General features: G+C 37.9%; 1 protein-coding gene across 2 annotated transcripts; it reads right to left on the minus strand.

Moving 5' to 3' along the window:
* Positions 1-881: 881 nt before the first annotated feature.
* LOC122307120 (auxilin-related protein 2-like) lies at positions 882-18,326 on the minus strand. 2 transcript variants are annotated; one of them, XM_043119776.1, is made up of 8 exons: positions 17,386-18,326; positions 14,296-16,000; positions 14,085-14,217; positions 13,871-13,968; positions 13,620-13,685; positions 5,941-6,030; positions 1,889-2,065; positions 882-1,382 (listed from the first exon to the last, which is right to left on the minus strand). In XM_043119776.1, exons 1-8 carry the CDS (start codon positions 17,973-17,975, stop codon positions 1,344-1,346), a joined length of 2,898 nt encoding a protein of 965 aa, XP_042975710.1. In that variant the 5' UTR covers positions 17,976-18,326; the 3' UTR covers positions 882-1,343. The 2 variants fall into 2 exon arrangements, with proteins under 2 accessions (XP_042975710.1, XP_042975709.1); XM_043119775.1 differs by having other exon boundaries at positions 13,871-13,971.
* Positions 18,327-20,632: the final 2,306 nt, after the last annotated feature.

Raw genomic sequence — 20,632 nt, forward strand, 5'->3', positions numbered from 1 at the left:
TGCTATGTGATTTTTTATTAAATAAAAATAAAAATAAACTCAAAAATATATTCAAATTAAAAAGGTGTCCAAATTTGAAATTTTAAGTTCCCTCTATCCCTTTTATATTTGTGTTTTTATTTATTTTTTAATAAATCACGTGACATTATATGATGCCACCACGTCAAGAGAGTCATCTGAACACGCGATAAGTTCAAGATAACAAAAATAACATTATATATTATTCATATAGATATATAGCTATATATGTAGGTACACGTACAAGTGCTAGCTCTAGCGCATACTTAATTTATATATACTCCACGTAGATGAATAACTTAGCAAACGTTAAGATTATAAATTTAATTGGATTTCTAACTTATAACTGGTAATATCTCATAATTTCCTACCTAATTTGATATTTCAAGTTACATTAATGATCATCAAAATCACCAAAGTTAGTGATCAACTTTGGAGCACTCGTCCAAAAATACTTGGTAGGAATTATATATCAAAAATTCTATAGAACTGTATATCTATAGAACTGATTATATATAGTTCTGATACAAAAAAGAATCGCTTATCGATGATCCCCATCCAGATTCCAAAAGGCTAATTATATATAAGTAGTACAATTCTATATAATAATATTAATCTAACAAATTGATTTTTGCTCCTTTTTTTTATTTTTTATTTTTTTTTATTTTTTATAAAAAAAGAAGTAAAAAGTCGTGGATGCAAAATATACATCCACCGAGAGTGGCCACCGAATGTGTATTTTTTTTTTTTTTTCCTATTTACCTGTGTAATTATTTTTTCTTGTCAAATTAAGCTAAATTAATTTAGTGATGCATTACAAAAACACGAGAAAATTTCAAGCAAGGCAGCATTCACAAAAGCAATACACACAGAAGATCATTATCATGATCAAATTCTCAACTCAATAATAGCACACTGGCTTGTTCGATCTTCATGTTACATATCAATGAATCGTACTATATCACAGAGGTAAACAAAAAATCATAATAATAATAATAATAACTAACAAAAAAATAATATATAGAATGGCCTTTTGACAGAATGAGATTGGCAGATATTGGTATTGTGCATCAACTTGGCCAATTCTGAACTTCATACACAACCACCTGGAGGAACCCATGACACCCGGAGGAGCATCAAGTATGGCAGTATAAAAACCACTCAGGCATCTCAGTTGCTAACCAAGCCTCCTTCAGTTTCAGTCGATCAAAATTCAGTAACTCTAGAGAGAGAAGTCCCAGAATAGATGTCAGTCTCCCTTCCCGGTAAGTAAATGGTGCAGTCACTCACCGAGTTAATGTCAATTGAAAATCCCACACAAAAAATTAAAAAAGCTCCTCTGAATTGAATTTATTCCAAGCTTCCTGTGACAATATTATCAAATTTTTTCGTGAAAACCAAGCCCAACAAAATGAAACGAAGGGTACTATTAACTTATCCAACAATAATCAATGGAACCAAAATTGAAGTGCTTCCACTCAGCAAATGCGCCTTCGGAGTTTGGAGTCAACTTAAGGACACCAATTGAATATCTATGCGAATTACATAATGGAAGTTTCATTAAGGATGGTGAATGAAAGCAAAACATTCATGGAAAGGACATATGCATCATTGCTACATAAGTAGCAGCTCCAAATACCCTGTGGTTGTTTAGTTTCTTCCAGTCATAATGCACATAATGAACTCAATGTTTGACCAGTTTACTAGCAAAAGATATGTACACAAACACTGAAAAGCCAAGGATTCCCAAATCTCTATATAAATGTACGGACCATGGTCAGTCCCTGTGGTTTTCTTCCCTTTGTGTACCCAGGAAGACTGATTAGAAAATGGGCATTAAAACTAACCAGATGGATTCCATGTTAAGTACCTTCAGGAGATCAAACACTTTCTCCGCAACATATTTTTGTTGAAGAGTGGCGCCCTTTTGTTGCACCTTATCAGGGTGGATGGACAAGGTTGCCTTTCTATAGACCTTTTTAACTGCAGGCGCTGTGATCATATCAGTCAAAGAAACGGGCTGCCAACCACATTCTGGCCAGAGCACCTGATCAATCCAGAGAAGAGAATCCAGTCAATATAAATACAAGGTCAACAATTACAAAACAATAGGACAAGCAAAAAAGTGTTCGTGGAGATGGTTTGTTTAGAATATGATTTCATTTGCCCAGAAAAGAGGAGATTTCATTCGCTCTGCAACCACCAAGCTTCCCATAATTCCAGTCAATTAAATCCACAAATAGTTCCAGCAAGCTCTCTCTCTCTCTCTCTCTTCTCTGTATTTGCTGGTAATGATGTCTAATCGTCCTGCGGTTTATCATCTTCTTTAGTCTGGTTGTATTCTGAAGAGATCTCAATAAGGTGCTGGCCAAACGTTTGAGCAGGGTGATGGAGAGGATTATTTCAAAATCGGAAAATGCCTTTGTGAGGGGAAGACAGATTTTAGAGACTGTTTTAATTGCTAATGAATGCTTGGAGAGTAGAATTAAAATGGAGAGAGTTGGTATTATAATCAAATTGGACATGGAAAAGGCTTATGACCATGTGTGCTGGGAATCCCTTGATTATATGCTGAGGAGATATGGTTTTGGAGACAAATGGTGTTCGTGGATAAAGCATTGTGTGTCAACTTCGAGATTTTCAATTTGGGTAAATGGAGCACTGGTTGGATTCTTTAGTAGCTTACGTGGTTTGAGGCAAGGTGATCCCATCTCCCCCTTTCTTTTTGTTATGATCATGGATACCTTGAGTAGAATGATTGAGAAGGCGGTGGATGGTAATTTTCTGTCCAGATTTGTGGTGGGTGATGAGGTCCAGAGTAGTTTAAGCGTTTCACACTTATTGTTTGCTGATGATACATTGATTTTTAGTGAGCCCAATTCTGACAATCTTTGTGCTTTAAGAGCACTTTTGCTGTGTTTTGAAGCCATATCGGGGTTAAGAGTTAATTTATCGAAATCTGAAGTTGTTCCTGTGGGTTCTGTTCAGAATATTTCAGACTTGGCAAATATTCTGGAGTGCAGAATTTCTTCTCTCCCTATGAGGTACCTTGGACTTCCTTTGGGGGCCTCTTATAAATCTGTCAATATTTGGGATGGGGTGATTGAGAAAATTGAAAGGAGGTTAGCTGGTTGGCAAATGATCTACTTGTCTAAAGGGGGAAGATTAACTCTGATAAATTGATTTTTTTTCTTCTCCTTTAAACTTTGTCTAAAGGGTAGAAAGAAGAATTAAAAGTTTATTTCGGAATTTTTTATGGGGTGGTAAAGGAGAAGAAAAAAAATTCCATTTGGTTAGTTGGAAGAAGGTTTGTCAACCGATTGATTGTGGTGGGTTGGGAATAAAAAACTTGAGATTGTTTAATAGAGCATTACTTGGGAAATGGCTTTGGAGATGGGAAGAGGATACTTTTCTGGCATGACTTGTGGTGTGGGGATTCTACACTTAAGTTGGATTTTCCCTCTTCTTTTTAGAATTGCAAGAATGCAGCTGTGGGATATTCTTTCTTTTGCATTGACAATAATATTCAGTGGAATATTAACTCTTTTAGGGATGTTAATGACTGGGAAGTGGATGATGTTAAGGCTTTTCTGGAAAGATTTTACAGTCCAAAGTTGATGCTAGGTAAGGAGGACAGCATGCTGTGGGTTCCTGCAGGAAATTCTAAGTTCTCAATTTCCTCTTTTTACAGCATATTAACCAGTCACAGGAGCTGTGAATTCCCCTGGAAAAACATATGGAAAGTGAAAGTTCCTTCCAAGGTTGCTTTTTTCTGTTGGGTGGTATCCCTGGGCAAAGTGTTGACAACTGAAAATCTTAGAAAGAGAGGTATGTACATTGATTATTGGTGTGTCATGTGCAAAAAGGATGGGGAATCTGTTTTTTTTTTTTAACAAGTGAGGATGGGGAATCTGTTAATCATCTCTTTCTTCATTGTGAAGTGGCCAGGTTCTTGTGGAATGAGGTTTTGAATCGGATTGGTCTACTTTGGGTAATGCCCAAGGAAGAGGTGGATTTATTGGTAGGGTGGAAGGGATTCAAGGGTAGAAAGAATGCTGTTGATATTTGGAAGATGATTTCTTCTGGTCTCATGAGGCGTCTATGGCTTGAAAGGAATGGAAGATGCTTAGAAAACAAATAATGTTCATTGGGAGACCTTACGGATTTTTTCTTTAGTACTTTGAGTTTATGGGCTAAAACTTTTGTAATGGATGATAATTTCCAGAGTTTGGTTTAGATTTCTTTTTGTTTTTAGAAAGTAGTAGGTATCTCGTTTGTAACGTACTTGGGCTAATGCCTATTCTTGGGAATAAAATCTTTTATTACTTATAAGAAAAAAATAGGACAAGCAATACTAACCTTTTTTCTTATGATACAAGCGATACTAATTTACAACATGTAGGAAATATAAAACTCAAACTCACTGAAAGAAATCCAGTTCATCAAATCAGTAACAAGTTTAGAACAATTAGTAATTATGACACTACTGAATTATAACATACCTCCTATCTGTCTTTTATCATTAATACTACCGTTTACTTATCCAAAAAAATAACATACTCCTAAAACCCATCCATCAGAATAGCAAAAACTTAAGAGACAACAATAACTACCCCGTGAGTGTAGGTTCTGGTTTAGCCTGACAATCTTCTCTCCATCCTCTTGCTCTTACCCTCAAAATTCTAAACCAAAATAGCTTATGGTAAGCCACAAAAACTGTTTGAAGCAAGCTGACCTTACAAAATTATGTATGAGCAATCTCCTATATATCTTGAACCACCGCAACCAATACCAACTCATACTTTCCTAAAACGATTTTTTAAACCAAAAGAACTTCCAAGAAAAACAAAATGCTCTAATATCTAAGTTGCTCTGGATATGACCCAACTAAAAATAATGGCAATGTCCACAAATATAACATTGGATCTGCATTTGGATGACTACTGATAATAGTCCCTGCTGTTTTATTTTCCTAGATTTTATGAATTCTTATTTTTCCTTCTCCCTAATCAGGTGTTCTCTCCAGTATACTTCCTAACTTAAAAAAAAAAAAAAGAACTGCCAAAGGAAACAGAAACATGACCATACACTAAGACTGAATCATCCTAAGAAAAATTTCCATCTCCATTTCAATATCAGCCCATTGATCCCCCAAGTTTTGATGAATGCCATCAGCAGGTCACTACAAGTAATATAGGACAAATAAGCTTTAAAATCAACTGTTTTATTTCTCCAAACCATCTTAAACAGAAAATACAGGGGAGAGAACATTCAACAGTCAAACCCCTAAACTCAACATAAGTAGTCTAGATCACAAATTCTGGTTGTATCAAAACACCTAAAATAATATAAGTAGCAGCAAGTTGATCATGATTAAACATGGCCATTTAGATGGTCCTAAACCTAGTGGTTAATGGTTATTGAAACCAAGACCTCACCCTCCATCCTGTTCCTATAAAGGAGGGGCGTGGTGTTTGAACACCTCATTGGCTACAACTTAGCAAAGAGAGTTCTTTTTATAAGCCTATTTTATTTTCTTATAAAGCAATAATTCTTTATTAAAAAGTGCCAAGTACACAAGAAGTATACAAAAGAGATGCATATCTAGAAGAGGATAAAGATGCAACAAATTCATGAAGATTTAGCCCGTTAAGTTTAATTAAAGCACAAAGGTAGCACAAATATATTAAAACGACTGAAATAAAAAACATTTGAAGGAATGCAGACCAATATTTTTAAAGAAAGAACTGAGCACAGAGATTTTAAAAAGGTAAAACAGTGTGGCGCCTATATGTTACAAACTCAAGCATATGCACATGTATAATGTACAAAGAGGCTACAGGCTAAAAGACTTGTAGGAATCAAATGATGTTATATGAGAAACGTATAAGAATAAGTGAACTGTAGAACACAAAAACATACAAATTGCAAAGTCGAGAGCAAAGCACGCAAATTGCCCTCTTTCCCTGCAGCCCAACGCTTGATCTCAACATCCAGGGTTTCAGCAATCCTCTGAAATCAGTGCATAACAGGATTACACAATGAATATTTACAGCAGTAATTTCATGCGAGTTTCAGTGTATCAAAGCATCTAAGACACACAAAGGAATGAAGTAATATGAACGAAAATATGAAGTATATGAAATACAATGAATGAAGGCAACAAAATACAGCAACTGTATAACAATTTTTTTAAAATTAGATAAACATCCCATCAATTGAAAACAACAACAATGGGACAGAGTAGGGATATTAAACAGGAAGGTTAGCTGGGATAGATGGGTCGTAAATGGGTTGGATACATGAATATATATATTTTTTTTTGATAAGTAAACGATAGTATTAATAATAATAGGCATAGCCCAAGTACACAAGAAGGTATACAAGCGGTAAAACCTATCTAGGTGGCTATAGTAGTCACCAGAAACTCGTGTACATTTAGGCCATTAAAGTCTATGGCTAGAGGGATACATGAATATCCATTTACCCATTTAATTGATAGACTAATACTAACACCCCGACCAATTTATTCAGTGTGGGCACCCAGCCATTGACACATTTTATATAAAAGAGTGTAGTCAATTTTATTATTTTCCGGGAAGTGAGCCCCATGAGCCCTATGTGCGTGGTGTCGCATACAATTGACGGCCCCGTTGGCCATGTCCTCGCCACAGAAAGAGTCAACGGCATCCGGCGACTCTTCTGGGAGTACTCCCAGCATCGAGATCTTCCCCAGTGACAAGATGTCAAGATCTATCTCTCGTCGGGCCTTTTGTGGAGAGAAAGTTGGTAAATCACAGATCTGCACCAACAAAGCTTACTGTCTCACTGGGAGTTCAGACCTGCAGTTATCTCTCTCGTTGTCAAAGCTCTCCACACTCAGACAGAGAACATAGTGATACACAGATCTGCGCCGACAAAGCTTCCTGCATCGCTGGGAGTTCAGACCTGCAGTGCTCTATCTCTATCCTCGTTGAAGCTCTCTTTTGCGGTAACGAAGAGGAATAGAGCTTAGGAAGCCTTTGCATTTGAAATAGAAGGTCTGATTGAGATGGGTCAGTTTGTGCGCTTTTGGGTGGAATTAAAGGCTTTTGAGCTTTCACCAGAAACGTGGAGGTCCTCAATAAAAATTGTGGAGAAATGCAGCAGGGTTTGGAGGTCTTATGGGTTGTAGTGGTATAGGGTGGCTGGTGGCTATGGTGGAAGCAATGTTACAGGTGGAGGGAAACTTGGAATTCACAAAACACCTGCGCAAAGGTAACAGAGCCTTCATGGCTCAACGAGGCTCCAACATACGTGGTAGATATCTAACTGTTACCAAATATGGTGGAGGAGGCAGGCGAAGTGATCTAGTCGTTCCAAAAGGGTATGAAGGGCTAGGTTGGAGAAATTTTGTGTCAAGTTACGCAGAGTCGCTACTCTGTTTTTCTCCATTCCGGATGATGGGTCACAGAGGGAAAGCCAAGAGAAGACATCCGGTCATCAAAACATTAATTTTGAGTTGAAACAAACAAACCCAAGCAGAACGTGGTGGCGGGCGATCGTATGTGGCAGCTCTGAAGACGGGTCACGCTTGGGTTACTCAATTTGATTCCAGGGGCAAGAAGGGGAACTGTGAAAGTGGCCAGGAGACTATGCAGACCACGCAAGGTCAAAACCAGCAAAAGGAATCTGACTATGGCAATATGGCTGAAAGAGAGATGCACATTACATTAAAGGAGATGAAAACCAGCTTGTCGAGTTGGAGGCAGCGGTTGCTTTTTTATCTATGAAAATAGACTTGCTTTCAGTTGGAGGTAACAGGGCTGTAACTTGTAAGGCCCAATAAGAGGGAGTCCAAGATAGGCCCGAATCTGTTAAAATCAGATAAAGGAAAACAGAAAGTCAGGTTCGGCCCAGTCCCTATAACCAGATCCAGACGAGTGTGGCAGGTCAAAAGGTAAATCGGATCATTTGAAGTAGGTTCTACATCGGGTATTAGTGTAAAGACAGCTGAAATGGACTACCCTCCACCACAGGTGACACAGAAAAGGCCGATGGTCGGTGTTACACCCCTGGTCAGCATCCTCCCCAAAGAAACGATGACACCCACACCAGAGCTGAAGGAAAATAGTGTAATGTCGAGCCTGAGGGAGATGTAGTGTCTACCAAAGTGGCACAGAAAGGATCGCCCGGGGTGCCACATCTCCAATTCTCGCCAACGAAACTATGACACCCATGCTGGAGGTGAAGGAACTTTATGGATTTGCCACCAACCCAAAACCTCCAATGGTGACCATGGCCTCACCACTCATGACGGAGAGAACCAATTTGTCGATATCTCTTCAGGCATCTTGTGACAGCAACATGGGTGATGTTGAGGAGGTATGACATTTGAATGCAAAGGATGGTGTGGAGGAAATTTTGGGCTTGTCGTTGGTGCCTTGCGAGGAGAAATGTTTAGAGCCTAGTGTACAATTGGGAGCTGAGTCTAAGGGAGATGTTGTCCCCTTGTTATCTCTTCCTCCATTAGCTGGTTTATCATCGGATAGGGTTTTGCAAAAGATTAACGAAATACAATAGTGTGTAGGTATTACATGTGGAGGATTTGATGGCCAATTCATAGCACTACTCACTGCCATTGAGGCAAATCACTTATTTGAAACAAAATCAGTATTTAAGAGAGCCGGGAGTTAAAGCATCTTACTTAGGGCAATCAACTACGACGCTAAGGGAGGTAGTTCAAGTCAAGGGAGGACTAGAGGGAGGGCAGGAGCAGTTGTGTTATGAAACCTTCCTCCATCCTCGTAGAAAGGGGTGGAGTATTAGTTTTAGGTGTAGTATGTATGATGGTCCTATTTAGCTTCTAAGGGACTTCCGGGTGTAGTCTTAAGGCCTCGTTTGGTTATACAGTTCAGATGAGATAAGATGAGATGTTTGTTGAAAATTGAATAAAATATTATTATAATATAATTTTTTAATATTAGTTTTGTTTTGAGATTTGAAAATGTTGAATTGTTTATTATATTTTGTGTGGGAATTTGTAAAAGTTGTAATGATTATATGAAATGAGATGAGATGAGATGGTTTGGTTTTATGTAACTAAACCAGCCCTTAGTTTTGTGGAAACAAGGGGTTGGGGTAGTTACAGTGATTTGCTTTGCCATGGTGAGGCACGTTTTGTCCCAATTGGGCTTGGTGTATATTGGATGGACTTATGGTTCATTAGGGGTTCTCTATTATGGGCTAGGTGTTATCTCTTGTATACACACAGCATACTTGATTATGCCTATTGATATTAATAAATTTTCACTTATAAAAAAGAAAATTATTTTTCCGGTTTGGTCAAAGTTAAGAAAAGAAATATATTATTTAATTTATATGATAAACTCCTTACAATAGCCTGGGCTTTAGTTTTCACACCATCTCTTTGAGACTCGCACACAAAAAAAAAAAAAGAATGAACTCAAAAGCTTTTCTGAGGGACAATTGGGTAAATAACTCTGTTTGTATTACCATTTAGGCTTTCACTGTTTTGTTATTTTCACAATGGAGAAGCACAAGTGTAAGCTATGATTCATGAGATTTTCAAAAAGCAGAAGAGAGTCATTTTTTATGGAGTAAGAGAGATCCCAAACACACGCACTTGCTTTGTGGAGAGTTGCAATAGACTCCAAGTATTGGAGCAATAGGAGAGGAGGAAGGGGGGGAGATGTTCTAATTAAGTTAGGGGTGTGCATTAGGTTGTGGAAACATTAGAAATAGATGGGAGATATTGCAGAGGTCAGGGAAGGCTGTAGAGTCTGTTTTTGTCATGATACTTGGTGTGGAAATAGGGCCCTCAAGATCACATTCCATACACCCTATCGGATTGAGCACGATGAAGAGGCTTTGGTGGCAGCAGCTCTAGTAGCTCATTTCAGTGGAATTTTTGTTTTCTTAGACCGGGTCAGGATTGGGAACTACGTGCCATTTCAGAAATTTTCAGCTTTTTGTACACTATGAACACGGGTAATGTTCCTGTGTACTTGGACTTTGCCTTCTATTATGAATAAAACTTCTTGATTACCTATAAAAAAAATTAACATGGGTAATGTTGAGGCAAATAGGCTGATCTGGATTCATGCTGGGAGTTGGAGACTCATGGTTCGGTCCTTGTACAAGGTTCGGACAGTTCAGAACCACAACCCTTTTCCTTGGAAGTGCATTTAGAAATATAAGGCGCCCCCAATGGTAGTTTCTTTGGCTGGACTGCTTCCCTTGAGAAAATCCTTAGAATTGATAATCTGAGGAGACGTGGGTTTTTTGTTAGTGACTGGTGTGGATCATTTATTATTACATTGTGAGGTGGCCAGAAACTTGTGGGATGACATCTTTATTAGGACCAGATTGGCATGAGTAACACGCAAAAGGGTGATGGATCTTTTGGCGTGTTGGAGAGGTCTTCAAAATAACCCCCCTAATTGCCGTTGTGTGAAAAATGATCCCTCTATGTCTTATGGGGTGCCTTTGGATGGAGAGAAACAGTTGGTGCTTTAAAGATCAAGGAAAGTTCCTTGGATGAGCTCAAGAGATTCTTCCTCAACACTTCATTTTCATGGGCTACTGTCATTAATTTCAACGGGGCTTGTTTTCATGATTTTCTTATATCCATTTCTAGTCTTACCTCGTAACTAGGTGTTCTCACAGTATACCTCCTATGTACTTGGGCTATACCTCTCTCATTTTAATAAACTTTTATTTTCCCTATGAAAAAATAATGTTGAATTGAGGTCCTTGGTGGACGCAGGATCAAATAGTTTGAAAACCCAACTCAGGATGCACTTTAACGATCCTAATTTATTTCCCCTAAAATTCCTTCAAGTACCAAACAAAGTATAGATTCATGCTGATGTGTCCTGTAGCTTTAGGTTTTCAAGAAATAAAATAGTCGACACTTCTTGAAAGAAAGAAAAGTTAAATTTTCAAAAGTTTCCATCTCACTCTCACAGCCTAGACTTTACTCTCTCCTGTATTTTTCTATTTGGTTCCCGAGAAAGCTTAGGACTAGGAGAACAATGTTCTTTATCTTTTTCTAATAATCACATACTCAACTTATACAAATGTTTTTTGATCAGTAAGTTAATATGTAAGATTAAGTTAAGAAGTAAAGCGTGTAGAACTGATATAGATGGGCAGAGTGACTATAAATGAGTATTCTTCATGCCTACAATCTAGGGCGTGTAAATGAATACAGGTTAGTGTGCCATCCAAGCCTAGCGGACCTAGGAAGAATTATTTGGTTCAGTTCTTGCTTTATAAAATAAAAATCACACACACAAAAAAATATACATGCATCCATATACGTGAGGAAGTAATACCTCTATGAATGTAGTCATGACCTTTTTCTTTTTGAATGGGGAAGAGGGATTAGAACACTGTTATACTTAGTACTAGTCGTAAACCACATGATGCGCAGGCTGGAATAACTAAATTGCTAGTACTGTTTAGTCAAGCACCTGAGTTGGAAACTGAAAGGTTTTTTTATAACTAAAAATATTTATTCAACAAATGTAATAGGCAAAGCCCATGTACACAGGGATATACAAAAGAAACACCTAAATACATTCAACTACTAAATCAGCAAGGACAGAAACTCATGGACTGCCCCACCATTCAAAGGGGAGGAAATGTTTTCAGATAATTGAAAGGTTTTTTCAATTATCTGAAAAGAAGAGGAAATGTTCTTTTTCAATAAGAGTAGAGGAAAGGTTGAGAAACCGAACAGTTTATATCACAAGAGAGGAAAGGTTTTTTCCAAGAAGAGGATGGAAAAGTTGAGAAACTAAAAGGTTTATGATAGAAAAGAATAAATCAATAATAAGCTTTATGAAAATGGTTGATGATGTGGCTCATTCTTTTGTGATGGCATTGCTTCAGCTTTTATATAGGTAATAGATGTATCACTGGTCAAAGGGTATGACCAACCTCCAATTCTATAATAATGGCAAGCATAGCTTCCATCCTAGGAGGCAAGATATCTCATTTGCCGATGAAATATCTTGGCCTCCCCTTTTTTTTTATAGGTAAAAGTTAAATTTTATTGAAATAAAGACATTAACGAAGTACACCGGAAGTATACAAGAAGCATGCCTAATTACATCTAGGTACTAGTGAGAGATACAAGCAAGCCATATCTCTCCCCTTGGGTGCCCCATTCAAATCAAAATCAATTTGGGATGATGTGATTTGAGAAAATAGAGCAGAAACTGGTGAGATGGAGAAGATTGTACCTATCCAAAGTGGTAGGGTCACTTTGATTAAAAGTATCCTATCCAACTTGCCGAATTATTTTCTATCATTATTCCCACTACCGACCAAGGTGGCTCAACGCATGGAGAAACTTTAGTATATTCCCCTATACCAGAAGGAGGCCTAGGTATCAAGCATTTGCAGGTTTTTAACAAGGCCTTGTTGGGCAAATGGTTGTGGAGATATCATCAAGAATGGGGGACCTTGTGGAGAAATATCATATATTCGAAATATGGTGAGGAATGGGGAGGTCGGTGTTCAAAAGAGGTAAGTGGGCCACATGGGGTGGGGCTTTGGAAGCACATAAGAATAGGATAGGATACATACTTTGGAAATACCCACTTGGAGGTGGGGGACGGATCCAAAATCAAATTTTGGAATGACGTATAGTGTGGCGACAGGGCACTAAAAGAATTTTTTTTTTTTTTTTTTTTTATAAGGGCACTATAAGAAAGTAACCCAAGAAAGGGAAGTTCATCGTCCACTTCTTCTATCAAGTTATGAATTCACATACAGGGCTATGCCTATCCTTTTATCAATGAAATATCATATTACTTATCAAAAAAAAAAAATGAATTCACATACAACAAACCCTTTCCCCTAGAATGGTATTTGGAAGACAAAGGGACCCTTAAAGAACTCTTTTTTGTATGGACAGCCCTCTTTGGGAAAGATACTCACACATGATAATTTCAGGAAACGCCGATCCATTGTCATGGAGTGGTGTTGCATGTGTAAAAAGAATGGGAAGCCGGTCGATCATTTATTACTTCATTGTGCGATTGCCACAGCCCTATGGAATGATTTCTTCACTCGGGCGGGACTAACTTGGGTGATGCCGAGACGGGTGATCAATCTCCTAGCTTCTTGGATAGGCTTTAGGGTAACTCTCATATTGCATCAATATGGAAGATGGTTCCAATTTGTTTATGGTGTCGCATTTGGAGGGAAAGAAATGACATAAGCTTTGAGGGTTGAGAGCGATCAAGAGCTTAAGAAATTGTTTTTCAATACTTTACTTCATTGGTCGGTTGTAATTGATTTCAACGGAATGAGTTCTCATGAATTTCTTGTATAACTGAAATAGCACACTCAGGCAATGCTCTTGTATATGTCCCGTATACGCTTATGCCTATTTGCTTAATAAAATTTGTTTATCGATCAAAAAATAATAATGCCAACATGACCTAAATAAAATTTTGTCCACAAACCTATAAAAAAACCTTAGTCACAACCTCGGTTGATGACCAACCCACTCAGTCACTTGGGAAAAGAGGCAAGTATAAACATATGATAAATTATGACATTTTAAGGAAACTACAAAAACTTACATGTCTCTCGGCTTGGTCCCTCTGAGTTTGAAGGTCTCTCTGATTCTTCTCAGCCAATGCTTTTGCCTAACATGAAAAGTCAACAAAAATTCAAAGAAACTGAACTAATGATCAACTCGCCATAGAGGAATATGTAGATTAACTTCATTCTTCAAAAATTCAAAGTGAATAGATTAGTTTATATATATAAGAAAAAATTTTGATCCTCATAATTAGGCAAAGCAAATAGAGTTTCAGGATAGACCACATACCGCACGCTCCTGGGTCCTCTGGTGGCGTTCCAGCCTAGCTCTTCGTCTGTCTTCACTTTCCCCTTCAACTTCTTGGAACTCTCCAGATGATGGAGCAGCAGCTTTTCGGCAAAAAATTTATATATATAATTATGATAATACAATCGGGAGTCCAAATAAGAGACAATGAACCACAAATATTCCCGTGTTAGTACTAAATGTGCATACAGCCTACCTCCGAAAATTGAAGAAAGGTCATCAAAATTTGTTGTCGGATTCACTTTCCTGATATTTGAGGAAGTTGAAGCAGATTTCCTTGTCACTTCAGGCTCTTGCCTGTTCTGAGATTGACTATCAAAAACCGGGTCCTGAAATATAAAATCATGGAATTAACAACTTAAAATTGCAAAACTGAGTAATTTTAGGTTTCAACCTTGGGTCCTCACCGAAGAGTTAGCCCTAGGCCTTGCTGCAACGCTAGCTTGAGAACCCATGCTAAAGAAGGATTCAAGATCATTTTCATTCTTTTGTTGGTTCATCCTTGCAGCCGCTGCAGCCCTTTCTCGAGCCTCTGCAGCAGCCCTTTCCACAGCAGCTCGTTCTGCTCTTAGTCGTGCTTCGGCCTCAGCCCTTGCTACAGCAGCTCTGTCCCTGGCTTCTGCTGCAGCCTTTTCAGCTCTTTCCTTCGCCCCTGCTGCTGCCCTTTCGCGAGCTTCAGTTTGGGCTCTCTGGACAGCAGCCCTTTCAGCACGTTCTCGAGCTTCAGCAGTTGCCTTCTCCACAGCAGTTTTTTCAGCTCTTAGACGAGCTTCAGCAGCTGCTCTTTCACGTGCTTCCCTAGTGGCCCTTTCCACAGCTTGTCTGGCCTTTTCCCTTTCCCTCTCAATCTCCCTTGCTCTCTCCCTTTCCTTCTCAAGTCTCCTTTGTTCTTTCTCCTTCTCCTCCCTTTCCCTCTCAATTTCCCTAGCTCTCTCCCTCTCTTTTTCAAGTCTTTTTTGTTCCTTCTCTTCCTCTTCCCTTTCCCACTGCAACCGTTCACGGTCTAACCTTTCTTGTTTTTCTCTTAGTGCTCTCTCATCTTGCACAGTTCTCTCGTCTTTTTCCAGCTGCACAGCATCTCTAGTTCTAGCAGATTTTGTACTCTCTCTCCCCCTAACTTCCCTTGCATGCCTGAATTTAGCCTCAGCTCTATCCATAGCCTCTTTCATGGCAGCAGCAGCAGAGTTCATCCCCAATTCCTCAGAAAGACCATTTGCATGTTCCTCAACATTATCTTGACTCCTATCCATCGGAAAGTCTTCAAGGTCATTGAATGGAGATGCAACTGATTCTCTTGTTTCAGTAGGAGCTGACTTGGGGCCTTGATAGTACTGAGCAGAATTTGGGAAAGAATTATACTCATTCATCTTCTTTCTTGAATTTGTGTAAGCAGGGGAACCTGATCGTCCCTTTGAATTTGTAACCTGTACTGGTCTTGGAGGAGGGGGTCTTGAAGGTGGTGGAGCACTTGTTGGTTGTGTGAAGAGAGGAATCTCTGATACGGTCAACCATACATCATCAGATGATTCCAATTTCTCTTCAGATCTAGGAGACGTATCCACTTGAGCATTTGCCTCATTATAACTAGAATTTCCATAGGAATGGGGAGAAGCTGTTTGACCAAAAGAGTTATGAGCATCCATTGAAAATGTTGGCATCTCAAACAAGTTCTGATGAGACTCCTGATCACTTTCAACAGGCAGCTTCTTCTGTGAGTGGCTTTCAGAACTCCTAGCGGAAGTTTTCACAATTGGGTCTTTACTGGTGGAAGTTCTATTCCAACTTGTGCTCATATCCGTCCTCACAGGGCTCTTGTCCTTGACCCTACTCTTCCTCTCCAATGAAAATGCTGGTACAGCTTTCCCAAGGCCATTAAAGGGATCCATATCATCGAATACTCCCCCATTAGTAGCAGATAAACCCTCACTTTTCATGCTTCGTGCATTGCTAAACCTACTGAATTCTTCCAATGGATTGGCCATATGCTCAGGAGATGAAACAGCAGGATGGGAAGTTGATTCTGATACATTAAAGGGGTTTCCCGTCACATTGGAGGAAGATCTAGCTGCACTCACTGATGGTTCTGAGGACCGACTGGCCTGTGAAGTTGGCCTGTAAAAAAACATACTGCTGATACATATACCAACTGACAAATCGGACTAAAATATAGAGGAATGTTGGCATAGTCCCACAAAGCAACAGTTACTAAACAAACCAATGGAGTAAAAATTATCACATAATACTGGTGATTCAATGAATTTTTATTTTTTGTCTGTATAAATACATAATAATGCCTCTTGGGAAAAATACCAATTAATGTAACTGTATTTGTTCCATTCTAGATAATCTTTGCTTTTTAACATTTAATATTTTTGGGACTACATTCCCAAAAATCCCAAAAAATATTAAATGTTAAAATTAATACAATTTTGATTACTTATCAAAAAAATATATATTTTTGGGATTACAGAAATGGGGCACGAACTAGCATGTTAATGCCAAAGTAAAGGTCAGTCCATATCTAAATTCATATCATAACTTATGAAAAACACAAAGTCAACTCATATAGAACATATTACCAATGTAATGACATGTACAAGAGACATAAAAGACTTTTAGAGGCTCTTCAGTGACTCTTTTGTGCCAAAGAACAAACTCATTCACGTCTAAGGTCACTATACAGGCACGTATATTGTACCTAATAGTTCTATCCTGATACTTCCTTTGCAAGGCCTTTATAGTTCCTTTATCCTTATAACCAAAAGTAGTTTTCACAAATTCATTGTCAAATCTTTTACTTATCAAAAAAAAAAACAAATTCATTGTCAACATGGAATAAACACACAACCAACCAATAGCCACAAAATGGCACAAACAAACCGGCTGCACAGCCTAGTTTTGCACATAAACGCATTCATATCTTGACATTCTTTATAAACTCAATTATTGCGTCATCTAGACTTAATGATATAGATGGAGAGACACAATCCTTCTTCAGCTTACCAATAGAAAACAAGCACAGCGGCTGGACACTTTAGTCAATGAACTTATTCTTTTGAGCACACTCCCAGATTGTTTCCCTTAGATCATGTAGCCACTTCATTTTTTTTCTTTTTCTTTTTTTTCTTTCTTTTTTTTTTATGTCGGGAACCTCTACAAGGCCCTGCAGAGTAAACCCTGGTCCCGTGCACCGCACCTCATGTAGTCACTTCATGATTGCCGGTTCGTTAGTTCCTCTTTATTTACTTCAATTTCAATAGAACAAAGCCACTATGTCATCTCTTAGTCTTACTGCTTAAATATGTTTTTTCAAAGCTTTCCCACGCACAAAATTAAATCCAACATTGACGCGCATAAATACCCAAATCATGTCACTTAATCTAATTTCACTCCACCAGAAAAAGCTAAATGGTTGTGGATCCAACTAAAAAATTCAAGCTCGTCTAACTTAATTAGGCAACAAACTCGGCTACTAACGAGTCAATGACAAACCTTACCTTTCACTAGGGGCACTAGTACCACCAAACCCGGGTATCAAATCATCGAAACCCGCCGGCATACCCTTCACCTCTTTCTCCGATCCCCTTACGCCCGAACCCTTTGACTCACGCTCCAACTTCCCAAATCCCGCCAGAAGATCATCAAGCGCATCTCTCCCCTTGGGCGACGACGCCGAAACCGACGCAAAAACATCTTCATACTTCGCCCTCGACGAAGAGGTCTTCAGCCCCGGCACGCCATCGAAAATGTCGTCGTCGTACACCGGCTTATCGTAGACCGGCCGAGCCGAAGACTTGGGGGCACCGAAATTGAGAGACGTCGTGGTTGCCGTGCTCTCAGATTTGGTGGAGAACCGCGCGGAGCCGAAGAGATCGCCGAATTCGGAGCCAAAGTCATGGGGTCTATGTTGTGGGCCGGTGGAGGTAAACAGGTAATCGCGATCGTCAAAAGAATTGGAGGAGGGACGAGTGCGCGACGATCTAAGATTAGAGGAAGAGGAGGAGGATTTGGAGGCGGACATCGGGGCGGCTTTGCCCTGGGGCTTGAAGCCCAAATCGGTGGGTATGAGGTTCTCGAAGTCGTTCATATCGGGAGGGGAAAATCCGCAGGAGGAGAAGGGAAACAAGATCAGAGGTTGAAGATTGGAGGGGAAATTAAGGATCTGATATGGTGGGGAGAGGAATGAAGGTCTAGAGGAGGAGGAGAACGAGGGAGGAAGGAAGATGGTGGAGACTCTCTCTCTATATCCAAAGTCTCAAGCTCTCCAACTCCTTCCGATTTTTGAAATAGTCTATTTCTTTTACTTTCTCTCTCTTTTTTTGTTTGGAAGTTTCTTCTTTTGCTTTCTCCCTCCGGCCATTCGCGGTAATGGAAATGTCACAGTGTGCTCGACCGTGGAAGCCGGCAGGGTCATGACGCGTCCAATCCTTGGGTTCAACTGATATTTTATGACAATGAAATGAGACCAAACGAAACTCCTTTTTCTCATTTACCGACAACCATAAAGTTCCACATCAATTCACCATTTCATATAATTTCTCTATGTCCTAAAATAAGAGAGAGTTACAAGTATTACAATTTTTCTACTATATTTTTTATTTATTCGTCAAATTATTTTATTATCATAAATGACACGACTCAAATCTTACATATCTATTTAAGATTGGCTTTGATATTATTTATAATGATAGATCGAGTTACATGTAGATTTATCTTCTAAAAAGATTACTTTATCTTATATTTAAAAAATTAATACAGTCAATTATCTTAATAAAGTGTATAAATAATACATAAAAGTACCTATACATAAAATTTTTATTTAAATTATAATTAGAATCCTTAAAAATTATTTTTATTTGCTGCCTTCATCCTTATTATTCTTAACACTATGTAATGCACTATTTTTCTCTATCTCTATCTCTCTCTTTTTTTCCCTTTTTTTTCTTTAATCATTTTTTAAATATCTTTAACCATGAAAAAAAATAAAAAATATAAATTTATTAATAGTCACTTTCTTAACTATTAAAAAAAATAAAAATAAAAATATATAAGGAAGCATATTTAATGAGCATATTTAACGGTCATTATCATTTTCTTTTCTAAAAAAGCATTCCTTAAGATTGCCTATTTAGATGGTACATATTTTTAATGAATCGCTTTTTTGTTTCCTTTTTCTTCTTATACCCTAATGTCATATTTGCAATTGCAATCACATGGTCCCCATTATCATGAGTGCGCTAAAAGAGTAATAATTTTTTTACCCTTAGCTTGATAATCCAATAGTGCACTGAATGAGATCTTGAACCAAATCATTAGTTACAACTCACTCATCCATTATCTTATTTATACCCAAAGGTCATTGGCTTCGCTTGAGCATTATTGTTTGTTGAGTAATGTTATTATACTCCATAATTTATACTTGTCACTTTATCCTCTTAACCCGGCAGCACAAGATAGTGACACGTGGTTTATCAAAAAAATTTAAAATACAAACATTAAAAGCATAAAGAAAATCTAGGATTTTAGTCTTCCTCTTCTTTTGCTTTCCGACACCGTTTTGTTTTTTGAATTTTTTTAATAAGTCACGAGACACTACATTTTGGTGCCACATCAAATAAGCAAAGTGAGTTGTATAAATTATGAGGCATAGTGACATTACTCTTGTTTATATAGATATTTGAGACAACATTAAATACTTAAATGTCTCAATATATGATGTAGCACTACACCATATCCTCACCAATACTTGTTTAAAACATATATAATTTTCCAAACAAAAGTTTTGATCTTATTGGGTAGTTAAGAAACAACTAAGTAAGATCTCAAACTTTTGGGAAACCCGAAAGCACAGCAGCAACACATACTTCAAAACACCCTTTTCAGTTTTCTCCTTATTCTATTCAATCTATTTTAAGAAGACTTGGATTTGAATTAGGACTCTGGCTAAATAGCAGCTTTGCCTTTCTTTTGCCAATACCCAGAGACTTTTGCAAAGCATCATTGGATGCTTTTCCATAGCCATAAAAATAAGAGTTTTGCTACATACAAACACAATTGTGCATTAATCTGTGTACCAATAACTGATTTATTCATACTTAAAATTTAAATTAACACTATTTTTAATAAAATCTACTTTTTGACCAATCATATCACATTGATACACAGATTAGTGCACAATTGTGCTTGCAACTATATTTTTCCTAAAAACAAAACACAACTACAGCATTCAACAAAAATTGTTATTGAGTAGGGTTAGATGCATTCACTTCGCACATGTAATACTCCCTTCCTTAGAGTTAGGAGTGTCATGTAATTTCCATAAAATATAATCCAGCAAGAGATCTAATATTAAATTAAATCAGACTAAATAATTAATTAATGCATGGATCTAAATCCAACTGCGCCATCTAAGTCTGGCCCGCCAGCTCGTACTAATCATCTTCACCTAAGTAGTTGAAAGCATGAAATAAAATGAGTTAAAGACTTCGTAAAAAATCCATCACAGCGTAAACATAATAAATATAGAATTTGTCATAAAACATTTCATGCTAAAATACTTAAAATCATGTTCATTTATAGGTATGCTCATGTCATGCATGACTTAAATTAAATTATCATACTTATCATACTAGCCAACACATTTAATCATGTGTGTGAGGTTATACACCGGCCCTACATAGTACATCCTGTGATATCTCGTTTTTAAGTGTATTTTCACTGAATAAGTATTTTAATTTAATTAAT

This window comes from Carya illinoinensis, chromosome 4 (genome assembly GCF_018687715.1).
Source record: "Carya illinoinensis cultivar Pawnee chromosome 4, C.illinoinensisPawnee_v1, whole genome shotgun sequence".
Classification (NCBI taxonomy): domain Eukaryota; kingdom Viridiplantae; phylum Streptophyta; class Magnoliopsida; order Fagales; family Juglandaceae; genus Carya; species Carya illinoinensis.

Coding starts and splice junctions, on each gene's coding strand:
- LOC122307120 (XM_043119775.1), bottom strand. CDS start 17,975: ATGAACGACTTCGAGAACCTCATACCCACCGATTTGGGCTTCAAGCCC. Junction 14,218..14,295: donor GGCCTAGGGCTAACTCTTCG/GTGAGGACCCAA, acceptor TTTATATTTCAG/GACCCGGTTTTTGATAGTCA. Junction 13,972..14,084: donor CCTTTCTTCAATTTTCGGAG/GTAGGCTGTATG, acceptor TTTGCCGAAAAG/CTGCTGCTCCATCATCTGGA.